The 25,290-nt window shown below is 42.9% G+C and overlaps 1 protein-coding gene across 1 annotated transcript; it reads left to right on the plus strand.

Annotated features, from left to right (window-relative positions):
* Window positions 1–957: 957 nt before the first annotated feature.
* LOC109880101 (substance-P receptor) lies at window positions 958–24,716 on the plus strand. The gene is made up of 7 exons (XM_020472344.2): window positions 958–1,616; window positions 1,775–1,950; window positions 11,760–11,963; window positions 18,690–18,840; window positions 19,767–19,972; window positions 20,090–20,192; window positions 20,279–24,716. The coding sequence occupies exons 1-7, from the start codon at window positions 1,386–1,388 to the stop codon at window positions 20,489–20,491; spliced, it is 1,284 nt and encodes a 427-aa protein (XP_020327933.1). The 5' UTR covers window positions 958–1,385; the 3' UTR covers window positions 20,492–24,716.
* The last annotated feature ends 574 nt before the right edge of the window (window positions 24,717–25,290 follow it).

The following is a 25,290-nucleotide window of genomic DNA, read 5'->3' on the forward strand; positions in this document are numbered from 1 at the left end:
AATTGTGTGTCGCCCCACGGACCTCCCGGTCGCAGCCGGTTACTACAGAGCCTGGGCGCGAACCCAGGGTCTCTGATGACAGCGCCCTTAACCACTGCGCCACCCGGGAGGCCTGAAATAGTCTTCTGACTTCTGACAGCAGGCCCGGGCATCGATCATGAGGAGTGGAGAAGGGATTATGTTATTTTAAAGCAGGGGACCCCAGTTAAGCCGTGGGACGCTTTTTCAATGAACAGATGGTCGGGGGGCTGGAATATAGTTATAAATAATTAGTACACTGCAAATTGACTGCAAAATTCCCAAACAGATATAGCATCTGACAAAAACAAAATAATTTCAAACATTGATCACAACAGATTTCCTAAATTAAATTCACTTTTAGATGATTTCCTTCAGATTTTTACAGTATTTCATTTCCAACAACGACAATTCAAAAAAATATATACATTCATTGTTGTTGCTCAGAAAACTTGGGGTCGTGGGCCGCCTATTGGGGAATCCTGAAGGTTGAGATGTAGCCTGGATCGGTGTGTCAGGAAGGGAGGGTCATTTAAACGCAAAAATATAGAAGGTCTATGAGCCTGACATGATGGCAGACCCACTCAGAGGACCATATTTTATATAGATGCAGAAAACATTACTTCCAGAGGGAGAGAGATTTCAATCAACACCTGAATACATACATAAATACAGTACATAAACTATTATAATACATGCACTTCACCTTAAACATAAGCCTTTGCCGAATGTGTGTGTGTGTGTGTGTGTGTGGGGGGGGGGGCTTTTACGCGCGTGCTATGTGGCTCAAGTGTGTGTGTGTGTGTGTGCTGCATAGACATGGCATGCGCCTTCAAATGCTTGGCATTGTGATGGACTCCCGAGAGCACATAGTCTAAGTCCATCCCAGCCCGCGCGCGGAGAGAAAACACTGACACAAGGTTTAGGCCTACCGTTGACGTCAAACTTAACACGAATTACAGAGAACCAAGACCAACACCATTTCACCGGTAACTCTGATTCCGAGAATTTCGTGTGGATTTGGGAGAGAGAAGTGCGTACACTTGACCAGTGACCCAGGCAATAGAAGAAAGTAACTGCCCGACTGCTACGATCAACATTCCAATCACTTTCTTTTGTCTTTTTTTTCGGTCACAGTTAAAATATTTTGGGTGTTATAACCCTCGGCAATTTCTTTTGACATTTTACATCAGAGCCGTAAAGAATATTTTTGTTGTTGTGAAACAACAATCAAATATATATATTTTTATCACACAAAATTAGGCAACTGGAAATATCTAAACATATTATTAAATATAATATTTATTATTTTAGCATATAATATCTGGATTCTTACTCTTTGAACATCAAAGCTCTGAGATCCGAAGATGGACTTGCTGTTGAACATGACGGATTTCTACCCTTCCGTTAACGCCACTAACGGCTCCGGTTTGAACGACACAGAAGACTATAACCAGTTCGTGCAGCCGGTGTGGCAGATCGCTCTTTGGGCAGTCGCCTACTGCAGCATGGTGTGCGTCTCCATGATCGGTAACCTGGTGGTCATCTGGATCATCCTCGCGCACAAACGCATGAGGACCGTGACCAACTACTTCCTGGTAAACAAACGCATCTTAAAATCTAAAGAAGGAGATGGTTTTTATTTAATTTATTTTAATTATATATATTTGTATTTTAAATGAATGTGTGTGTGTTTGTCTGTGTGTGTGTCTCTCTCTCTCTGTCTGTCTGTTTCCCTCTCTTCTTCTCCTCTCAGGTGAACCTAGCCTTTGCAGAGGCGTCCATGTCTGCCTTCAACACAGTGATAAACTTTGCCTACAGTGTCCATAACGAGTGGTACTTTGGTCTGGGCTACTGTCGCTTCCATAACTTCTTCCCCATCGCAGCTGTCTTCGCCAGCATATACTCCATGACCGCCATAGCACTGGACAGGTGAGCAGTGTTTGTGTTTGTTGTCACTGGATTGTACTCCATGACCGCACGACCGCTATAGCTCGGAACAGGTGAGAAACCCTATATACTGTGTGTGTGCATGCGTGTGCATGCTTGTGTGTGTGTGTGTGTGTGTGTGTGTGTGCGTGTATGACCACGCCACAGCCAGCTACAGTAAAGCTACACAACATGTACGGTGCCTTCAGAAAGGATTCATATCCCTTCACTTATTACACATTTTGTTGTGTTACATCCTGAACAGTTTTTCTCACCCACCTACACACACTACAAAGTCAAAACATGTTTTTAGAATTTTAGCAAGTTTATAGACAATGAAATACAGAAATATCTAATTTACATAAGTATTCACACCCCTGAGTCATTACTCTGTAGAAGCAACTTTGGCAGCGATTACAGCTGGGAATCTTTCTGGGTAAATCTCCAAGAGCTTTCCATACCTGGATTGTGCAAAATTGGCTCGTTATTCCCCCCAAAAATTGTCAAGCACTGTCAAATTGATTGTTGATATTTGCTAGACCCCCATTTCCAGCTCTTGCCATAGATTTTCAAGTAGATTTAAGTAAACACTGTAACTCAGCCACTCAAGAACTTTCACTGGTAAGCAACTCCAGTGTAGATTTGGCCTCGTGTTTTAGGTTATTGTCCTGCTGAAAGGTGAATTCATCTCCCAGTGTCTGGTGGAACCAGGTTTTCCTCTAGGATTTTGCCTGTGCTTAGCTCCATTCCGTAAATTTTTTATCCTGAAAAACTCTCCAGTGCTTAACGATTACGAGCATACCCATAACATGATGCAGCCATCACTATGCTTGAAAATATGGAAAGTGATTCTCAGTGTGTAGCCTAGCGGTTAAGCACATTGGGCCATTAACCGAAAGGTTGCTGGTTTGAATCCCAGAGCTGGCAAGGTGGAAAAATCTTCCGTTCTGCTCTTGAGCAAAGCAGTTAACCCCCAACCAGAACTGTGTATTGATGATGTTGATTAAGGCAGCCCCCTGCACCTGTCTGATTCAGAGGGGCTGGGTTAAATGCGGAAGACACATTTTGGTTGAATGCATTCAGTTGTGCAACTTTCTCAGTAATATATTTTACTGAATCTACCCCAAACATAGCACTTTGTATTCAGGACACATGTTAATTTTTTTGCCACATTGCAGTATTACTTACAGGTCTAGACAATCACACTTTTCTCCCATCCCTAGGAAACACACCTGATTTAAACTAATTGCATTTTTAACTGAAGATCATGATTATTTGATTATTGGAGTCAGCTGGGGCTGTGTGACACCAATCAGGCCCCCAAGGATTGGAGTTTCCCAGGCCTCCAAGTTTAGTGCCTTGTTGCAAACAGGATGCATGTTTTGGAATATTTTTTGTACAGGCTTCGCTCTTTTCCCTCTGTCATTTAGGTTATTATTGTGGAGTAACTACAATGTTGTTGATCCATCCTCAGTTTTCTCCTATCACAGCCATTAAACTCTGTAACTGTTTTAAAGTCACCATTGGCCTCATGGTGAAATCCCTGAGCCGTTTCCTTCCTCTCAGGCAACTGAGTTAAGAAGGATGCCTGTATCTCTGTAGTGACTAGGTGTATTGATCACGGGTTGGAACCGGTTCAAGGAACAGAAACGGAACCAGGAACGAAAGTGTTCCACACTGTTCTGGAACAGAACCGTTATTTTAAAAGCATGGAAAATGGTTAATAACATTATATACTAGTTATATACTAGTCCCACATAAAACGTAACAAAGTGAACATGCAAAGCCCTCACTATGTCCCTCAGAAATGCATTACAGCATCTGCCAGCCAGCTGAAAATATTTGTCAGTGTGTGTGCCTGTTTAGGCTACTTGCCCCACCCCCTTTTCGAAGGCTGCTGTACTGACGTTATCGTAAGCGACTGTACTGACGTTTGAAGCATGAAAAGATAGGAGAGAGATTTTTAATTAGCTAGAGAAGAATGGATTAACTTTTTTACATGCTACCTAAGGACACTATAGGCCTAGTTATCACGTTTCACGTTGGATTTATTAACTATAAAAAGGTAATTAGCTAGAAAGCTTGTGAGCTTGCAAGCTCAAAGGACATTCAAAGTTCCTTCATAGAAGGTATAAGTTTCTTCATCGTAGGTATAATTCTTTGGACCCAATTCAGATAATGCATATCATAACAAGATGCCTACTGCTTCAAGCCTGCTCCTCAACCCTCTCTCTCTCTCTCTCTCTCTCTCTCTCCATCTCTGAACAACTAGCTTGTCTGCTCTATCCGCACCGATTGGTAAATTAATGAGCTAAATGGAAAAACCTGTTGATTTCACAGGTTAAAAAAGGAACAGAAAGGAATGATATCAACCGGTACTTTTTTGGGGGTTCGAACCGGTTCAGAAACTTTGCTGGTCGGCACAGTGGAACGGATCACAAAATAATAGTGGGTTCTGTTCAGAATGAATCGATTGGAAAATAATTTTGATTCCAAACCCTGGTATTGATATAGCATCCAAAGTTGAATGAATAACTTCACCATGCTTAAACGGACATACAATGTCCGCTTTTTTGTTGTTGTGCCCATCTACCAGTCGTTGCCCTTCTTTGCGAGACGACATTGGAAAACTTCTCTGGTCCTTGCGGTTGAATCTGTGTTGAAATTCGCTGCTCGACTGAGGGACCTTACAGATCATTTTTACCCCTGAACTTATTTAGGCTTGCCGTAACAAAGGGGTAACAAAGGGGTTGAATACTATTTTGCATTAATTTGTACACATTTTGAAAAATATCATTTGACTTTATTGAGGACATTATGGAGGATTGTGTTTAGGCCAGTCACAAAAACATCTACATTGAATCAATTTTAAATTCAGGCTGTAACACAGCAAAATGTGGATATGAATACTTTCTGAAGGCAACATGAGTCATAAATCCCCTCTATACTCTTCAGCATTGGCTTCATTAAAACAAATATATATTTTTATTTCTCCTTTAATTAACCAGGGAGGCCAGTTGAGAACAAGTTCTCATTTACAACTGCGACCTGACCAAGATAAAGCAAAGCAGTGTGACAAAAACAACACGAAGTTACACATCAACAAACGTACAGTCAATAACACAATAGAAAAATCTATGTACAGTGGGTGCAGATGTAGAAGAGTAGGGAGGTAAGGCAATAAATAGGCCATAGAGGCAAAATAATTACAATTTAGCATTAACACTGGAGTGATAGATGTGCAGATGATGATGTGCAAATAGAGATACTGGGGTGCAAAAAGAGCAAGAGGATAAGTAACAATCTGGGGATGAGGTAGTTGGGTGTGCTATTTACAGATTGGCTGTGTACAGGTACAGTGATCGGTAAGCTGCTCTGACAGCTGATGCTTACAGTTAGAGAGGGAGATATAAAACCACAGGATTAGCTTTTGACTTGTCAAATCAAATCAAACTTTATTTGTCAAGTGTCGAATACAACAAGTGAAACTTAACCAACAGTGCCGTTCAAGAAGAGTTCAACAAATATTTACCAAATAAACTAAAGTATTTTTTTTTTAAAGTAACACAATAACACAACAATAACTTAGGCTATATACAGGGGGTACCGGTACCGAGTCAGTGTTTTGGGGTACAGGTTAGTTGAGGTCATTTGTACATGTAGGTAGGGGTGAAGTGACTATGCATAGATAATAAACAGCGAGTAGCAGCAAGGGGTGTCAATGTAAATAGTCTGGTGGCCATTTGATTAATTGTTCAGCAGTCTTGGGGGTAGAAGCTGTTAAGGAGCCTTTTGGTCCTAGACTTGGCGCTCCGGAACCACTTACCTTGCGGTAGCAGAGAAAAACAGTCTGTCTTCCTCTGACACCGCCTATTATATAGGTCCAGGATGGCAGGAAGCTTGGCCCCAGTGATGCCACTACCTTCTGTAGTGCCTTAAGGTCAGATCCCGAGCAGTTGTCATACCAGGCGGTGATGCAACCGTCAGGATGCTCTCGATGGTGCAGCTGTAGAACTTTTTGAGGATCTGGGGACCCATGCCAAATCTTTTCAGTCTCCAGAAGGGGAAAAGGTTTTGTCGTGCCCTCTTCACGACTGTCTTGGTTTGTTTTGACCATGATAGTTTGTTGGTGATGTGGACACCAAGGAACTTGAAACTCTCTACCCGCTCCACTACAGCCCCGTCAATGTTAATGGGGGCCTGTTTGGCCCGCGTTTTCCTGTAGTCCACGATCAGCTCCTTTGTCTTGCTCACATTGAGGGAGAGGTTGTTGTCCTGGCACCACACTGCCAGTTCTCTGACCTCCTCCCTATAGGCTGTCTTGTCGGTGATCAGGCTGTTGTGTCATCAGCAAACTTAATGATGCTGTTGGAGTCGTGTTTGGCCACGCAGTCATGGGTGAACAGAGAGTACAGGAGGGGACTAAGTACACACCCCTGAGGGGCCCCAGTGTTGAGGATCAGATGGAGCGGCCTGTCAGGAAGTCCAGGATCCAGTTGCAGAGGGAGGTGTTTAGTCCCAGGGTCCTTAGCTTAGTGATGAGCTTCGTGGGCACTATGGCGTTGAACGATGAGCTGTAGTCAATGAACAGCATTCTCACATAGGTGTTCCTTTTGTCCAGTTGGGAAAGGGCAGTGTAGAGTGCGATTGAGATTGCGCCATCTGTGGATCTGTTGGGGATAGGGTATCTAGGAGGATGCTGTTGATGTGAGCCATGATCAGCCTTTCAAAGCACTTCATTGCTACAGATGTGAGTGCTACGGGGTGGTAATCATTTAGGCAGGTTACCTTTGCTTCCTTGGTCACGGGGACTATGGTGGTCTGCTTGAAACATGTAGGTATTACAGACTCGGTCAGGGACAGGTTGAAAATGTCAGTGAAGACACTTGATCCGTGCATGCTTTGAGCACACATCCTGGTAATCTGCGGCTTTGTGAATGTTGACTTGTTTAAAGGTCTTGTCTAGTCACAACTCAAGTGGGTGTTGTGTGTGTGTATATACTGTATGTGTTTGAAATGTGTGTGTATGAGCAACCTTTTCCTCGGGATCCATTCTCCAACCCTGTTTCTCTCTCACATACTGTCATCAGTATGTCGCCACAGCGTAAGTGTGTGTGAGCAGCCTTTTCCTTCAGATCATCCCTGCTCCCCTCTTCTCCATCTCACCTTCTCTCCATCCCTTGTTCTGGGTTCACTGTCAGAACACAGATCCCCCTCTCATTAGTCGGTCACCACAATGTCAGAACAATCTGAACATTCCAGCAATTTCAGTAGTCAGCTTTCATCTCTCTCTCTCTCTCTCTCTCTCTCTCTCTCTCTCTCTCTCTCTCTCTCTCTCTCTCTCTTTCTCTCTCTCTCTCTCTCTCGTGTGTATGTGTATGTGTGAGAGAGAGAGAGAGAGCAGCCTTTGCCCCATTTGATGCTCACACAGAGTGCCCAGCAAACCGGGAACATGCTCAAAACATGACCTAAGATTCCCCTTAACTTCCAGTTAGGGTTTGAGCTAACATTAGGATGATAACATCCCACAAACATTCAACATTCTTGGGGGGGATTACCCAATTTTTTTTTTTTGAATTAAAAGTTGGAAATGAAATATCCTTAGAATTTTCTCCTAACATTCACTGAAATGTTGGTCACAATTATCTGTAAAAAACGACCACAGAACATTCCCCTAAGGTTCTTATTAGGTTGCCAAGGGAATGTAATAACACAGCGTTCCGGTAATGTTCTTAGAACACACTGCCGCAACAAAATGTGGGAGCAATAGAAGTGTTTCCATGGAAACATTACAGGAACCTTCTTTCTAATTTTGATGGATATGTTATTCAAAACACCCATAACAACAAGCAGGGAATAGTCCTACAATGGTCTCACGAAGTTATAGCATGACGTTATGACATGATGGTTTTAATAACGTTCCCTGAGCATGCATTAGAAATTAAGTAACCGAAGTTAGATATTTTTTTATTTAAATCTTGGAATATTCAGCTAATGTTGATGGAGATATTACTACTACCACCTATAACAACAAACAAGAAACATTCCTATGTTATAAAGTATTTTGCAAGGTTAGACAATCCATAATTGTTCTAAAAACATACTTCAACGAAAAGGAAAGTAGTTAGGAAAACATTGCTTCAACGTTCTTCTAAAATTGAAGTGTGCTGCCCAACTTTTAAACAAATGGCCTTTCAATCTTCTCACATCATCATATTGTATTAGGGTATTATCCCCAAAATAGCTACAGCTTTTTTAAAGAATAGTATTCAAGTATATTTGAACCTGTGATCTGCCATCTTCAAGCCGCCGGCTACTTAGTCTGCTGCCCAACCAGGATCAGAATGTTTCCAGTGGATTTCCCGTTGTACTGAAATCCATCAATTACGGTCTAAACTATGGCTGTACACTATGTCTTAGTACATATGTATGTACACCTCACCGAAATCTCCCAGGCAATAATTTAACATGATTTGTGAAATCAAGTTTTGTCGGAAAAAAATACAAGTCAGAACAACTTTAAATAATAAATATATATATATATATATATATATATATATATATATATATATATATATATAAATATATATTATATAAAGAAGAGGAGTAAATTATAATAGAGGATACTTCTAGATGGATTCTCTCTTCCACAACCTTCTAGAACAACCTGGAAGTCAGAGTAAATGTGCCAACAGCTTTATATTTGGGCGAAAGTCCAATCCCAGTGGCGCAGTGGCTTTATTCCAGGGATACCATTCCAAAGTACTACGCTATTCTACAATAAATGTAGAATACATTGTCATGGGACTGACTTGATGAAAGAAACCTCCGTGGCCTGTTCAAAATGTAACGTTATCATTCTGGAAAGCCTAGGCATGACGTTCTGAGAACGTTGAGGGAACGTTTTGTGCACCCTGATGCAAACGTTGTAAGAATGTCCTCACAACCCGGACAGATTTACGTGCTTCTTTTCGGGGTACCTACCGTATAGCTCTGGTAATGTACCCACACTGTTCCCACAACCTAATGAAATGTTCCCTGGGAGCCTTTAAAGAAGTCAGGACCCAGCTGTTCCGTCGACATTCTTGCGACATCAACGGGATGTGTTGCGCACCCGAGTAGAAACATTGGCTGAATGTCAGCACAACTGGACAGTTTTCGGCTCCCAAAACACTATCTCTTGTCATATCCACACAATGTTCCCACAACCGAAAGAAAAAAATTCGGAACTTTTTGAAGAACATAAAAAGAAAAAGTGTTCTGGGAACATTCTTTTGACATCACGTGAGTGTTTTTTTTGCTCGCTAAAAGAAACATTGTATAATCATCCCCACAACTGTACAGTTTTAGTGTTTTGGGAAAATATGCTTAGTGATATCCCCGCCATGTTCCCACCAGACTGTCCGTACAACCTAATACAACATTCTGGGAACCTTGAAAGAACGGACAGTGTTCTGGGAACTTTCCTACAACATCAGGCGAGTATTTTATACAAACATTGTATAATCATCAGCGCACCTGGACAGTTCTTGTGTTATGAGAACCACAGTTGGGCTGTGGTTCACAAAGGGTGGTGCAGTCAGCCCAAAGCATCACCGGGGTGCACACTGCCTGCCTACAGGACATCTACAGCACCCGGTGTCACAGGAAGGCCAAGAAGATCACCAAGAAACTCAGCCAACTGAGCCACGGCCTGTTCACCCCACTACCATCTAGAAGGCGGAGGCAGCATAGGTACATCAAAGCTGGAACCGAGAGACTGAGAGGCCATCAGACTGGTTAAACAGTCACCACTAGCCTTAGTCACTGTTACTAGCCGGCTCTCACCCGGTACTCGACCCTGCACCTTAGAGACTGCTGCCCTATGTACATAGTGTCATTGAACACTGGTCACTTTAATAATGTTTACATAGTGTTTTACCCACTTTATATGTACAGGTATATACTGTATTCTAGTCAAGGCTCATCCTATATAACTACTGCTGTACACACCTTCTTTATTCAAATACTGTCCATGCTGTCTATACACAACATTATATGTGTATATACCCTACCGTTCAAACGTTTGGGGTCATTTAGAAAAGAATACAGACACTGGACAGAGGAACTCTGCCAAGAAGGCCAGCATCCCGGAGTCGCCTCTTCACTGTTGACATTGAGACTGGACAGAGGAACTCTGCCAAGAAGGCCAGCATCCCGGAGTCGCCTCTTCACTGTTGACATTGAGACTGGACAGAGGAATTCTACCTAGAAGGCCAGCATCCCGGAGTTGCCTCTTCACTGTTGACATTGAGACTGGACAGAGGAACTCTGCCAAGAAGGCCAACATCCCGGAGTCGCCTCTTCACCATTGACATTGAGACTGGACAGAGAAACTCTACCTAGAAGGCCAGCATCCCGGAGTCGCCTCTTCACCATTGACATTGAGACTGGACAGAGGAACTCTGCCAAGAAGGCCAGCATCCCGGAATCGCCTCTTCACCATTGACATTGAGACTGGTGTTTTGCGGGTACTGGTGTGGGTGAATGGATGATCCCCACATGTGTATTTCCCACCGTAAAGCATGGAGGAGGAGGTGTTATGGTGTGGGGGTGCTTTGTTCAAGGCACACTTAACCAGCATGGCTACCACAGCATTCTGCAGCAATATGCCATCCCATCTGGTTTGGCATATAATTAGTTTTTCAACAGGACAATTACCCAAAACACCACCAGGCTTTGTAACGGCTATTTTACCAAGAAGGAGAGTGATTGAGTGCTTTCATCAGATGACCTGGGCTCCACAATCCCCCAACCTCAACCAAATTGAGATGGTTTGGGATGAGTCGGACCGCAGAGTGAAGGAAAAGCAGCCAACAAGTGCTCAGCATATGTGGGACCTCCTTCAAGACTGTTGGAAAAGCATTCCAGGTGATGCTGGTTGAGAGAATGCCAAGATTGTGCAAAGCATATTTGGATTTGTTAACACTTTTTTAGTTACTACATGATTCCATATGTGTTATTTGATAGTTTTGATGTCTTCACTATTATTCTACAATGTAGAAAATAGTAAAAATAAAGAAAAACCCTTGAATGAGTCGGTGTTCTAAAACTTTTGACTGGTAGTGCATGTATGTTTATATTCCTGTCTCTGACATTGCACGTTCTGATATAAATGTATTTTATTTTTCTGTTTTATGTGTATATTGTTTTATTACATTTTTGCTAGGTATGACTGCACTGTTGGAGCTAGAAACACAAGCATTTTGCTGCACCCGTGATAACATCTGTAAGTCTGTGCACACGACCAAAACACTTTGATTTGATTTGCCGCAACCTTGCAAATGCTCTGGGAACTTTAACAGAACCAACTTTGTTTTGCTGGGTGTTTACAAGAGGTGTGTCTGCGGATGATCGATTTGACCTCAACAGGCAGAGGGAAGGAGGGAGAGGAGGATAGAGAGGGAGGTAGGGATAGAGAAAGGCAGGGAGAAAATGAGAATGAAATGGGAAGGGGCAATAATCATGCGCCTAGAGGGGAGGGGAGGAGAAGAGGAGCGGAGCGGACGGGAGGAGAGGGAGAAGGGGTGGAAAGGATGGAAGGATGAAGGTGGAAAGGATGAAGGGGAGGAAGGGTCTGCATGTGTGTGTGTGTGTGTGTTACTGATCACAATGTGTGTGTGTGTGTGTGTGTGTGTGTGTGTGTGTGTGTGTGTGTGTGTGTGTGTGTGTGTGTGTGTGTGTGTGTGTGTGTGTGTGTGTGTGTGTGTGTGTGTGTGTGTGTGTGTGTGTGTGTGTGTGTGTGTGTGTGTGTGTGTGTGTGTTTGTTCCAGATACATGGCTATCATCCACCCCTTGAGGCAGAGGTTGTCTTCGACAGAGACCCGTGTAGTGATCGGAGTGATCTGGGTGTTAGCTCTACTGTTGGCCTTCCCCCAGTACTTCTACTCAGCTACAGAACAGCTGCCTGGTAGGACTGTCTGCTACATCCAATGGCCCGACTACACCAACAACACAACCATGGACTTCAAGAAGATGTGAGTACTGACACACACACACACACACACACACACACAAAGCATTAGACATTAGAGAATAAACTGCATCATTTTCTGTCTGTAAAATCTGATTTAGTACTCACTTCCTTTTTCTGTCTTTGAGGTAAGGGTGATCCCACACCATGATAGCCCCAACATATTTTTTTGTATCACAGATTGTTCTGGCAATTCTCACAGGTCAAAGAAAGGCCTAAAATTGCCACTTTCATCATGATTTTATGGTAAAAAAAATAATATCAAACATCCTTCCAATGCAGTTTCTATGTGAGAATTGCCAGAACAATCTGAGATACCAAAAAATATTTCCGGCCCATACTGGAATGGAATCACTCTGAAATGTCTGTAACATCCTAGTCTAGTGGAATAGATTCATGAGTCTATCCAACCTCGATTAGTCAACAGATTGATTAAGAACCAGACACATAGTAGATGCACAGCCTCTGTGTGTTGTGTTACGAAGAACCATCGTTAGGCAGAAGTCGTAGGACTTCAAGGACTTGAATGAATTGCATTGCTGTTGTTGTTTTTCTGTTTTTTTTTGTAGTGTCATGTCGTCTATTGATGCTGTGTGGCCATGTTATGTATCTGGTGCATTTTGTCTGGCACACAGAAAATAAGCAAATTCAAATCAAGTATATTAAAGATATGAATATTCTTCATTAACTGCCTAGGCTCCCTAGACAGCCATGTTCCAAACCGGGACAATATACTGTAAGTTCCTCTCTATAAATGATACCAGTTTCATATTGTTAGTCAAGGATGCAGCATTTAAGAGCGTAATTGACCAGATGGATCATTTTCTGTTTCAAAGGATAATATTTATATGGGAAAAACAAGATATGCAAAAATGATTCTAATAGTACATTTCTCCTTTGTTTGGCAGCCCATCAATTTATCACAAAGCCAATTCTTTTTATTGTTTTGACAAGTCAAATGGTTATAATGTCATGTGGTGCAATCGTCTGATGTTGACGACAGAAGTGTTGTGAATTTGGTGTAACTCATAAGAAAACTGCAAATATTTAACTTTGACATACATATTTGATGATATAATGAAATACTGTCCAAGTATTTGGCTAGGATGGAATTATTTTCTTTGAAATACTTGAATAATTCTATTTGAGAATCACTAACATCATATAGTGCGACCAACCGTAGAAGGGGACTACATAACACTATTTCTGTCCATGTTTCATGATATGACATCAAAGCCCACGCTGGAGTGGACCCTCCAATTCAGCAGAAAGAAATCTCCCACAAATGTTCACAAATGTTCACAAATGTTCACATCTTTGTCCTCTGTCATGACATATTATCAATGTCATAATGGTTAGGGCCCCGTGTGGCTCTGGAGACGATTTTTTCCATAGCGCTGAAGGTCCCGAAGCTTCTGCGCATGTCTTTATTCTGTACTTTGGACACTCTGCTATAATCGTAGAGAACAGGCTACTCTGGCAAATGGTTCTCGTTTTAATAAAGTCAGATCAAAGTGGAATCAATGTCTGCACGATCACATAATGATAGTATTCTACCGAACAGAATATAGAAGCATAGAGTTACTGGAAGACAAAAACACCACCACATTTTTCTCTCATATGGCCAAAACTCAACTGCCACGAGGCAAAAGACACAGGTGGGCTATGCTACAGTTTGCTATGCTATAAAATTGTCTCACTGTACATCATTGAAAACAACACTGTAAGCCCTATAACTCAACACGATCTTATATGCAGATCCCTGTTAAACTGATTGAGATCAAATGGTTGATGCTGCAAGGCCCGTTTCACCGGGTACAACTTGAAGAATTATCATTCACGATTGACAGTGAGATATGTGAAGGGGAAGGAGACCAACAAAATGTGAGTGTGAAGTACAGGTATTAAGAAACACACGTGCAGAACGTGATCCCCATATGCACAGAAGCTTTGGGACCTTCCGCGTTTGGAAGAAGAAAATAAGTCGGATCCGCAGCCAAAGCTTTTGTTTAATCATGTCACATGACTTGGCGTTTAACCTTTTATGTTAAGCCTTTTCCAAATGAGAATTAGACCAAAAATGTAAGCAATTGTCTGAGGATGTTGCCGGACCGTCTGATACAAAAAGAAAAGGGGACAGTTTGATGAGAAAGCTTGAAATAAAGGTTCAAATCCAGGTTATGTGACACGATTAACCAAAACACAGGGCTTACGTATGGTACAACCACTAATATCGAATGGTATATAATAGAAACATGTATTTGTTATTACAAATGAAGGTGCATATGAGAAACTCCATGACAGCCTTTGAACGGAGAGTTAAAAGCCACTTTTGTTTCAATTATGCCTGTTTTCAGTCACTAGCCCACGGAGACTTTATGGTTGCGTTTGTAAATTCACTCGGGCTATCTACTCCAAATTACCTCTGGCTATCTACTCCAAATTACCTCTGGCTATCTACTCCAAATTACCTCTGGCTATCTACTCCAAATTACCTCTGGCTATCTACTCCAAATTACCTCTGGCTATCTACTCCAAATTAAATTCACTCGTGCTATCTACTCCAAATTACCTCTGGCTATCTACTCCAAATTAAATTCACTCGTGCTATCTACTCCGATTTCAGCGCACTCTCGTCTAACTGTGCCAGAAATCAGAATAACTGGTTAATTTACAAACAAGCAATGCCCTTTGAATATGACCGGTGTCAGTAAACGTCTGCAAAAAACATTGATAAATTGTTGCCAGCAGCACAGTTACAGTCACCAGCTCTCTAGATAACATGAAAACAGCCAGCCAGCTTTGCTAGTGTGAGTAAAAGGGTCAGAGAGAGGTGTTCTCTCATTTGTGTCAGGAAGTAGCTAGCAAGCTAGCCAACTTTAGCCAATTATCTTGGGTGTTTGACTGCCGTTGTGAGGTCAGAATGCTCAGATCAACCCTACTCCTCGGCCAGAGCTGAACGTTCCGAGAGCGAAACACTCGGCATTTACGAAAAGACAATCTGACAATGCTCTGACTTTACGAACACTCAGAGTGCACTCTGAGCACACTCTGGCACTCCAGAGTGAATTTATGAACACCCCTATGTCAATTAATTTGCATAGCCAGGTAAACAGAAGAGGAGACAAGATAACTTGCAGTGACAGACTCACTGAGAGGCAGTTTAGGATGATTTAGATGACACATTATCAACTTCCATAGCTGTTTAATTTTTTTTTACAATTATTTATGAAATGGGCCTCCCGGGTGGCGCAGTGGTTAAGGGCGCTGTACTGCAGCGCCAGCTGTGCCATCAGAGACTCTGGGTTTGCGCCCAGGCTCTGTCGGTCCGTGGGGCGACGCACAATTGGCCTAGCGTCATCCGGGTTAGGGAGGGCTTGGCCGGTAGGGATGTCCTTGTCTCATCGCACACCAGCGACTCCTGTGGCGGGTTGCCAGGTGCACGGTGTTTCCTCCAACACATTGGTGCGGCTGGCTTCCGGGTTGGATGCGCGCTGTGTTAAGAAGCAGTGCGGCTTGGTTGGGTTGTGTATCGGACGACGCATGACTTTCAACCTTCGTCTCTCCCGAGCCCGTACGGGAGTTGTAGGGATGAGACAAGGTAGTAGCTACTAAAACAATTGGATACCATGAAATTGGGGAGAAAAAGCGCCCAAAAATATATATATATATTTATGAAATTATGAAAAATCTTTAGAACATTCCACCCATTAGGCAACTGGAGAGCAATTTGGTGATTTAACTGCAGGAAAGTGGTCTGCCTGCTTGCTTATTGGATAATGTTTTGTAGCTGGTTTGCTAAATAGCTTTCTAGCAAGCTATGCTCAGGGGTGAAAATTTGCCAGAAACCTCAGTGCTCCTATCTCCTCTGTGCTGGGGGCTACAAACAAATGGGAAAATGCATGCATTGACTCAATCGCCATGGCGATAAGAGGTAGCGGGTAACTGTACCTCACCGTGATTTGATTGAGACCTCTATAGTCAATACATGGGCGTAGACCTCCATCCTTCTTCTTCACAAAAAATATACTCGAGGAGGCGGGTGAAGTGGAGTTCTGAAGGTACCCCTGACGCAGGGATTCTGAGACATATGTCTCCATAGCCACCGTCACGATGTCCACGTGACCAGCAGGTTATCCAACCAGATGGACAGATCCACCAGTTGGTCAAAGGTGATGGTGGCATCCCTGCAGGCCAACTCCCATCGGATGTCCTCGCGCAGGCTGCATCGATAGTGGTTGATGAAGGCACTGAGAGCCCGGATCTCAATCCCATTGAGCACGTCTGGGACCTGTTGGATCGGAGAGTGAGGCCTCGGGCCATTCCGCCAGAAATGTTCGGGAACTTGCAGGCGCCTTGGTGGAAAAGTGGGGTAACATCTCACAGCAAGAACTGGAAAATCTGGTGTAGTCCATGAGGAGTAGAGGCACAGCAGAACTTAATGCAGCTGGTGGCCACACCAGATACTGACTAACTTTTGATTTTGATCCCCCCCCCTTTGTTCAGGGACACATTATTACATTTCTGTTAGTCACATGTATTTATGTCTCAGTTGTTGAATCTTGTAATGTTCATATAGGCTGACATGTAGGCTGTAAATAAATGCAGTTGACAGTGAGAGGACATTTATTTTTTTGCTGAGTTTACATGTACACTAACTGGTCACAAGTTTTTCTTTATTTTTTTAATTATTTTCTACATTGTAGAATAATAGTGAAGACATCAAAACTTTGAAATAACACATATGGAATCATGGAGTAACCAAAAAAGTGTTGAACAAATCAAAATATATTTGAGATTCTTCAAAGTAGCCACCATTTGCCTTGATGACAGCTTTGCAAACTCTTGGCATTCTCTCAACCAGCTTCATGGGGTAGTCACCTGGGGCCGGATTCACAAAACATTACTACCGAAAAAACATAAGAAGTTTCTTAAGGAAAAAAATTAGAAGTTCATAAGATAGTTCGTAAACGCAATTCTTCAAAATGTTCTTAGGAATTTGTGGTTCTCTTAGGAACTTCGTAAATATGTGTCATTGACATTCTATGTGTCATTTGAGACACATATGTGTCATTATGTGTCATTTGAGATTCTACAAATAGCCACCCTTTTCCTTGGGGTGGCCTACCCCTTCGGGGCTGAGCCGTAGTTGCTCCTAGATGTTTCCACTTCACAATAACAGCACTTACAGTTGACCGGGCCGCTCTAGCAGGGAAGAAATTTGACGAACTGACTTGTTGGACGTTGAAAGTATTGGACGTTGAAAGTCACTGAGCTCTTCAGTAAGGCCATTCTACTGCTAATGTTTGTCTGTGGAGATTGCATGGCTGCGTGCTTGGTTTTATACACCTGTCAGCAACAGGTGTGGCTGAAATACCCAAATCCACTAATTTGAAGGTGTGTCCACATACTTTTGCATATATAGTGAATGTACATGTCCATTGCCTCTGCCTCGATGACGATGGCAGTATTACCAGTTCATATTATCAGTTCATTATCAGTTCAAGTATCATTAGTTCATGTTAATTCATTAACTTGACATTTTCTAACTCGAAAAACCTTATTTGTCAATTGCCCAAGAAACACAAAGTGGTCTTTTTAGCTATTAAACAATTCTTTATTACAGAATTTACTCTACTAATTACCTGACATTATTGATTTTATAGTTCCTAAACACACACACACACACGTGCATGTGGATGCACATGGTCCTGGCTTTTTCCTAGTTGTCTCGTGCCGGGATTCAATCCGATCACGGGTTCTAGGCATTTCCACTTCTAAAGGAAAAGTTGCGGCGTTCGCGGACATCCCATTAATCCCATTAATCCCAGTAAACGCTGCTTATATCGGCTCAATCGGAAATTGACTTTAAAAGCCGCAATGCCTGTAACCCGCGATCGGATTGAATCCCGGCATCACTAGTTTCACAGTTCTCGCTCTCGCTGTCCCCACTTTTTCTGCCTCTCTCTCTCACTTGTTCTTGCCGTTTTTCTCGCCCTCCACCTGCTCTCCCTCTCCCTCTCCCTCTCCCTCTCTCTCCCTCTCCCTCTCCCTCTCCCTCTCCCTCTCCCTCCCTCTCTCCCTCTCCCTCTCCCTCTCTCATGAGTATATATGTGTGTGTGTGTGTGTCTGTGTGTTATTTAGTATCTCCATTAGTCTCAGGTGTTGAAGGAATTGAAGTCATTTCCATAAGCAGCTGACTCCCTGTAGTTAGTCTGATGGTAAAGTTAGGGGCTAGGAGATGATAAATCCTCGTGACCTTCCCTCCTTCCTCTTCCTCTTCCCTCCCCCTCTCCTCTCCTACTCTCAGTTAATTGATTTCATGCATCTTTCAGTGAGTCTCGCTACTCCCTGTAGCGAGACTGATAATCAATCAGCAGACAGTATGTGTGTGTGTTTGTATGTGTGGACAGGCGGACGCAGAGATAAGGAAGCAATTCAGGACTCTGTGTTCCACTAGACTACTATCTGAGTGACATCCCTGTCCGACTTTTGTGTGTAATAATTTGGCGGGTCCCTGTATTTGTATAAGTGTGCATTTTAACGCATGTGTGAATTGGAAAAGTTTTTGCATATTCCTCTCTCCCTGAGACACCCTCGGAGATTGTGGTCATAGCCAGGGATCTGCCAATATTAATGGCGACACTGGAGAAACTAGGGTTAAGTGCCCTTGCTCAAGGGCACTTTGACAGATCTGTGCATGTGTCTAACTAACTCTCTATGTGTGTAGGTACTATTTGTCTGTGGTGTTGCTTTACTATTTCCTGCCGCTGTGCATTATGGGATGTGCCTACCTGGTGGTGGGCTTGTCCCTGTGGGCGGGGACAATCCCTGGAGACTCCACCCACCGCTACCGAGAACAGCTCATCGCCAAACGCAAGGTACACACCCAATCAACCACACACACACACACACAAGTAAGCATGACACAGTGGGAAACCTATTAATTAAGTAGATATTCTTAGGCAAATTACTAAATTGCTTTAATCTCTCTCTCTATTTCCCACTCCCTTTCTCTCTCTCTCTCTCCCTCTCTCTCTCTCTCTCTCTCTCTCTATTTCTCCCTCCCTCCCTTTCTCTCTCTCTCTCTCTCTCTCTCTCTCTCTCTCTCTCTCTCTCTCTCTCTATTCCTCCCTCCCTCCCTCCCTCCCTCCCTCCCTCCCTCCCTCCCTCCCTCCCTCCCTCCCTCCCTCCCTCCCTCCCTCCCTCCCTCCCTCCCTCCCTCCTTCTCTCTCTCTATTTCCCAATCCCTTTTCTCTCTATTTCTCCCTCCCTCTCTCTCTCTCCCTCTCTCTTTATTTATCCCTCCCTTTCTCTCTCTCTCTCTCTCTCTATTTCTCCCTCCCTTTCTCTCTCTCTCTCTCTCTCTCTCTCTCTATTTCTTCCTCACTTTCTCTCTCTCTATTTCTCCTTCCTTTCTCTCTCTCTCTCTATTTCTCCCTCCCTTTCTCTCTCTATTTCTCCCTCCATTTCTCCCTCTCTCTAGTTCTCCCTCCCTTTCTCTCTCTCTATTTCTCCCTCCCTCCCTCCCTCCCTTTCTCTCTCTCTCACTCTCTCAATTTCCCACTCCCTTTCTCTCTCTCTCTATTTCTCCCTCCCTTTCTTTCTCTCTCTCTCTCTCTCTCTCTCTATTTCTCCCTCCCTTTTTCTCTCTCTATCCATCCCCCTCCCCTCTCTCTGCGTAGTGAAGATGATGACCGTGCGTGATGATTGACGTACGCCCACACGCACACAGCAAGGAACCTCTTAAATGAATATTCTTAGGCAAATCCCTGAATTTCCTTCAACTCTCTAACCTCCCTCTCAGGTAGTGAAGATGATGATCGTGGTGGTGTGTACGTTTGCAGTGTGCTGGCTGCCGTACCACATCTACTTCCTGCTCCAGCAGTTCCACCCTGACCCCATGCAGCTATTTGAGTGGCGCTACATCCAGCAGGTCTACCTGGCTGTCATGTGGTTGGCCATGAGCTCCACCATGTACAACCCTATCATCTACTGCTGTCTCAATGACAGGTGGGATTACCTACATACACAGACATCCACACACCATTCTGTGGGTGGCTATGAGCTGTTCCCATTTGTCTCTTTGTTCCTCTGTCTGTCTCTATACGTATATGTATCCCTCTCTAGGTTCAGAGCAGGCTTTCAGCAGGTGTTCTGTTGGTGTCCGTGTGTTCCTGCAGGCTCCTACGAGGGACTGGAACTCAAGTCCACCAGCTACCTACAAACTCAGGTGTGTGTGTGTGTGTTTCAAGTCCGTGTACTTTGTATATGCATGAATGTGTGTATAAACTTTGTCTACTTTATCTCGGTTTCCAGGTGAGTGTGTACCGAGCCAGCCGGACGGAGACCAGTGTGTCGACGGTTCTGCAGCCCACTGAGGAGGAGTGCTGTGGGGCCGAGCTGCCAGCTAGCACCCCTATCAGCCAGACAACTCTGGAGCGTGACTCCATGGCCTCACAATCAGCCCCAAACACCCCCGACAGCCCTGTTTTTTTGCGGCCGACGCATCATGGATTAGTAGCTCAATAAACGCCTAACTGGACTGGTGTCTAAAACATTTCTGCAGGTATATGTGCATTAGTACGGTACCAACTAGTTCACCAAGAGGTATTAAACAGGACTAGCGTTGAGAGCGCTTCTGTAGGCAGATGTGGTTTTGGTGGACTACGACCTGCAGTTCTATTATTCTTGTCTAGTATATCTGACCAGGCCAAGTGGGGAACACATTAAGGATTCTTTCCATCATTCACAGTCCCTGTGTACCCCCTGCCTCACCCCCCCTGCATTCCAGAACCATAGGGCTGTGTTTGGAACACTCAGACCACCACGTCCCTCAGCAACAACAGCAGCCACGGGTCTCTCGCTAAGAAAACACTGATGATTGTGTGTGCGCATGCGTGTGTGTGTGTGAACAGTGTCAGGCAGGGTGTGTGCCTGCCTGCATTTGTTTCTTCGTGCAAGCACGTGTTGTGTGTGGGTTCGTTTGTGCAACCGTGCGTGTGTGTGGATTTCTGCGAGGTGATGTGTGCTGGCCCAGCACTTGTTGTCAGGGATTGCTGCTCAGAGCCGACAATGTGCGGAGCAGTACTCTGTCTGTCTGGTCAGAGCACAGAGCTCTGTGGCCAAAAGTATGTGGACGCCTGCTCGTCGAACATCTCATTCCAATATCATGGGCATTAATATGGAGCTGTTCCCCCCTTTGCTGCTATAATAGCCTCTGCTCTTTTGGGAAGGCTTTCCACTAGAAGTTGAAACATTGCTGTGGGGACTTGCTTCCATTCAGCCACAAGAGCATTAGTGAGGTCGGGCACTGATGTTGGGAAATTAGGCCTGGCTCGCAGTCGGAGCTCCGATTCATCCCAAAGGTGTTCGATGGGGTTAGGGTCAGGGCTCTGTGCATGCCAGTCAAGTTCTTTTCACACCGATCTCGATCACCATTTCTGTATGGACCTCGCTTTGTGCAGGGGGGCATTTTCATGCTAAAACAGGAATAGGCCTTCCCCAAACTGTTGCCACAAAGTTGGAAGCACAGAATCATCTAGAATGTCATTGTATGCTGTAGCGTTAAGATTTCACATCATGGGAACTAAGGGGCCTAGTCCTAACCATGAATTAAAAAGCCCTGGACCATAACTCCACTGTGGATTTGTCCATCAGACTGCCAGATGCAAGACTCCTAGTCCAGGACCATTTAAGAATGGTCTTTGAATGAGTAGGTAATGGTCAACGATGTTGAATGCCTTGGAAAGGTCTATAAATAGGGGAACACAATGTTTTTTATGATCTAGGCAATTTAACACATAATCTAAAACAAGCATGAATTGAGAGTCAGGTGAACTACTGCTCTGTGGTCTGGGGAAATGCAACAGCAAGTGACATTAGGAGGCTGCAGATTGCACAGAACAACGCAGCAAGGATTGTTTTAAGGTTCTTATGGTTCTTCTGTTGCAGTCATGCGCAATGCTCTTGGTTGGTCATCAATCAACAAGATAATTGAAAGGAACATGTTTATTTTATTTCATAATATACATCATTTAAAACGCCCAAGTTCTATTCACAAACAGTATTCAGTTGGTAAGAGACAGACCTTCAGTCAATACTAGGAATAAATTGTCCAGACAGAAAAGGGAAATGGGCAAAATAACATCATTTAAATATAACACACAGGAAACACATAGGAAAGTTGTGCTGGACTGTGGTCGATGAAGAATCAATCTGTCTTTTTAGACTGTTAGAGTATTTATCTGGTCAATATGTCCGTGTATTATGTCTGTTTGTAACAGTGAAAATGTGATCGTATTATAAATTGTATTTTAATGTTTAAGGACTCTTGGAAGATTACTCCCAATGAGGACTAAAAGAGATCCTAAACGAATCTACATCTAAAACAAGCATAGTGGCTGAAACAGTGCTGTGTTCCACATCTAAAACCAGACCGGTGCATATTTACAATAGAATTAGAAGTTAAAAAACGTGGAGATTTGGACGGTAATTATCTAAGTCAGAAGGATCTCCCCCTTTATGTAGGGGGAGGACGTGCCACTTTCCACATTTTTTTGGGGAGAACATCAGTAGCAAATGCCAAGTTAAAAATACAGGTTAAAGGTTCAACAACGAGTGGGGCAGAGAGCTGTAGTAAAAAGGGGTCAAGTGAATCAGCCCCTGTGGATAAAAAAATCAATAATACATCGTAGACATCAAATGGTTGAAAATAAAATAAAGTATGTGAGTCTGTTAGAGCATCGTTCTCTACAATCTGTTCTGAGGTGACTAAAGGACTCCTTTTAGTGGGAGGAGATTCATTTTCAGACACTATCCTTTCAAACAAGTGGGCAGCTGAATCAAAAACGGTTATTAAAAGTACTACACATTTCAATTTGGTCTAGTATGGGACCAGAGGCTGTCAAAACCTGTTGAGGCAACGAGGAGATGGAGTTTTGTTTCAAAGATTTGACCACTTTCCAGAAATGTTGCTGGATTACTACCAGTTTCCGACACACAATTCAAGAAGTATGTCTATTTAGCTTTTCTAACCAGAGATAGACATCTATTTCTCAAAACTGTCTGAAACTCTGCCTATCAGACTTCAGTCAGTCAGTCTAGCCTCAGCCCAAAGCTACATTTCTTTCCTGTCATTTCTCAAGGATTAGATTTAAACAGGGAAATAAAACAACGAAGGGCCTGATCCGAGTCAGTGATAGTCGACAGCCATTAAACAGATGTGTGAGTATATGTCTATGTTGTAAAAAACAATATTATTAACTCCCACACCCATGATTTTACCTATGCACATTTCGTTTTTCGATAGTTCACTGAAAAATGTGGGTAAGTGTACTTAAACCCACCAAAAGCTAAGTTTAGACATTTCTAACATATACTGCCCTCATTTTTGTAAGAAAAGTGGAGATAAAATGAAAGGTGAATCTCTTATGTGAGGTTTTATGAATTTAATGAGGCAATACAAATATTTGATAAAATATGTGAAAAGTCTGGACTGGGCTTAATGGGTATCGAGTGTTACAGGGGGTTCCAAATAATCTCACCTCTAAAATATTTATATATATTTTTTAATTAACAAATGTTTAAAACTTAGAAACTGATGTGTAAAATGTGAATATATTTAACTCCCCTGAAGTTATTAAAATAAATATTAGTATTCATCGTGAAAGTTTCATTTATAACGGGGGGGGGGGTCCAATCTTATCCACAGAGATCAATGTGGACTTATGCTTTTGTTCTTTGCAACCAGTACACACCTGATTCAACTAATCAACTAACCACAGACTTCAATCAAGACACGATTAGTTGAATCAGGTGTGTTACTGCTTGGTTGGAACACAAACCTGCACCCACACCGGCACCTCTGTGTATAAGAAGCGACGCTCAAAGACCATAAAACTCACAATTGTCAACGGGTTATCTGAAAGCTGAATAACATTTAATGTACTGCTAAACTTGTTAATTAGTTCAACTTGTCTTCCTTAAGCCTGTCTGAAGACAGTTTCAAATCTCCCTCTGAAGACAGTTTCAAATCTCCCTCTGCTGTGTATAATTTTTTTTACAGGTGGTGGACCCAAAAACAGAATCACCTGGATGAATGAAGGACAACAATATGCCCCCACCCAAACGTGAATGAGTAGTCGCCCAATAGTCATCTTATTGTCCCTCGTTTGTTTGAATTTTTGTCCACCACTTGTAGTCAATGTATTTATTATCATTTACATTCTGTATAGAGGGAGTGATTTCTGTGCTACCTAATCCTTTAAACCCACCTAAGATAAATGTCATATAAAAAAAAAATTGTGTCTATGCAAAACAATGCACGGTTCATTTAACAGTAAAATATGAGAAAATGTATTTAAAAATGTAAGCTGTGAATGTCTGAAATGTAACATCTTGTAGTTCACTAAGTTATGTCGGAACATTAAATAGGAGAACATCTTAGTTTTGAGTGGGCTTAATGGGTATGTGGGCTTAATGGGTATGTGGGCTTAATAGGTATGTGGGCTTAATAGGTATGTGGGCTTAATAGGTATGTGGGCTTAATAGGTATGTTGGCTTAATAGGTATGTGGGCTTAATAGGTATGTGGGCTTAATAGGTATGTGGGCTTAATAGGTATGTGGGCTTAATAGGTATGTGGGCTTAATAGGTATGTGGGCTTAATAGGTATGTGGGCTTAATGGGTATGTGGGCTTAATGGGTATGTGGGCTTAATAGGTATGTGGGCTTAATAGGTATGTGGGCTTAATGGGTATGTGGGCTTAATGGGTATGTGGGCTTAATAGGTATGTGGGCTTAATGGGTATGTGGGCTTAATAGGTATGTGGGCTTAATAGGTATGTGGGCTTAATGGGTATGTGGGCTTAATAAGTATGTGGGCTTAATAGGTATGTGGGCTTAATAGGTATGTGGGCTTAATAGGTATGTGGGCTTAATAGGTATGTGGGCTTAATGGGTATGTGGGCTTAATGGGTATGTGGGCTTAATGGGTATGTGGGCTTAATAAGTATGTGGGCTTAATAGGTATGTGGGCTTAATAGGTATGTGGGCTTAATAGGTATGTGGGCTTAATAGGTATGTGGGCTTAATAGGTATGTGGGCTTAATAGGTATGTGGGCTTAATAGGTATGTGGGCTTAATAGGTATGTGGGCTTAATGGGTATGTGGGCTTAATGGGTATGTGGGCTTAATGGGTATGTGGGCTTAATAGGTATGTGGGCTTAATAGGTATGTGGGCTTAATAGGTATGTGGGCTTAATAGGTATGTGGGCTTAATAGGTATGCTTACCCTAAATGTGCAGAGGTAAAATGGAGAAACACATGGTA

Source organism: Oncorhynchus kisutch, linkage group LG29, assembly GCF_002021735.2.
Source record: "Oncorhynchus kisutch isolate 150728-3 linkage group LG29, Okis_V2, whole genome shotgun sequence".
NCBI classification, from domain to species: domain Eukaryota; kingdom Metazoa; phylum Chordata; class Actinopteri; order Salmoniformes; family Salmonidae; genus Oncorhynchus; species Oncorhynchus kisutch.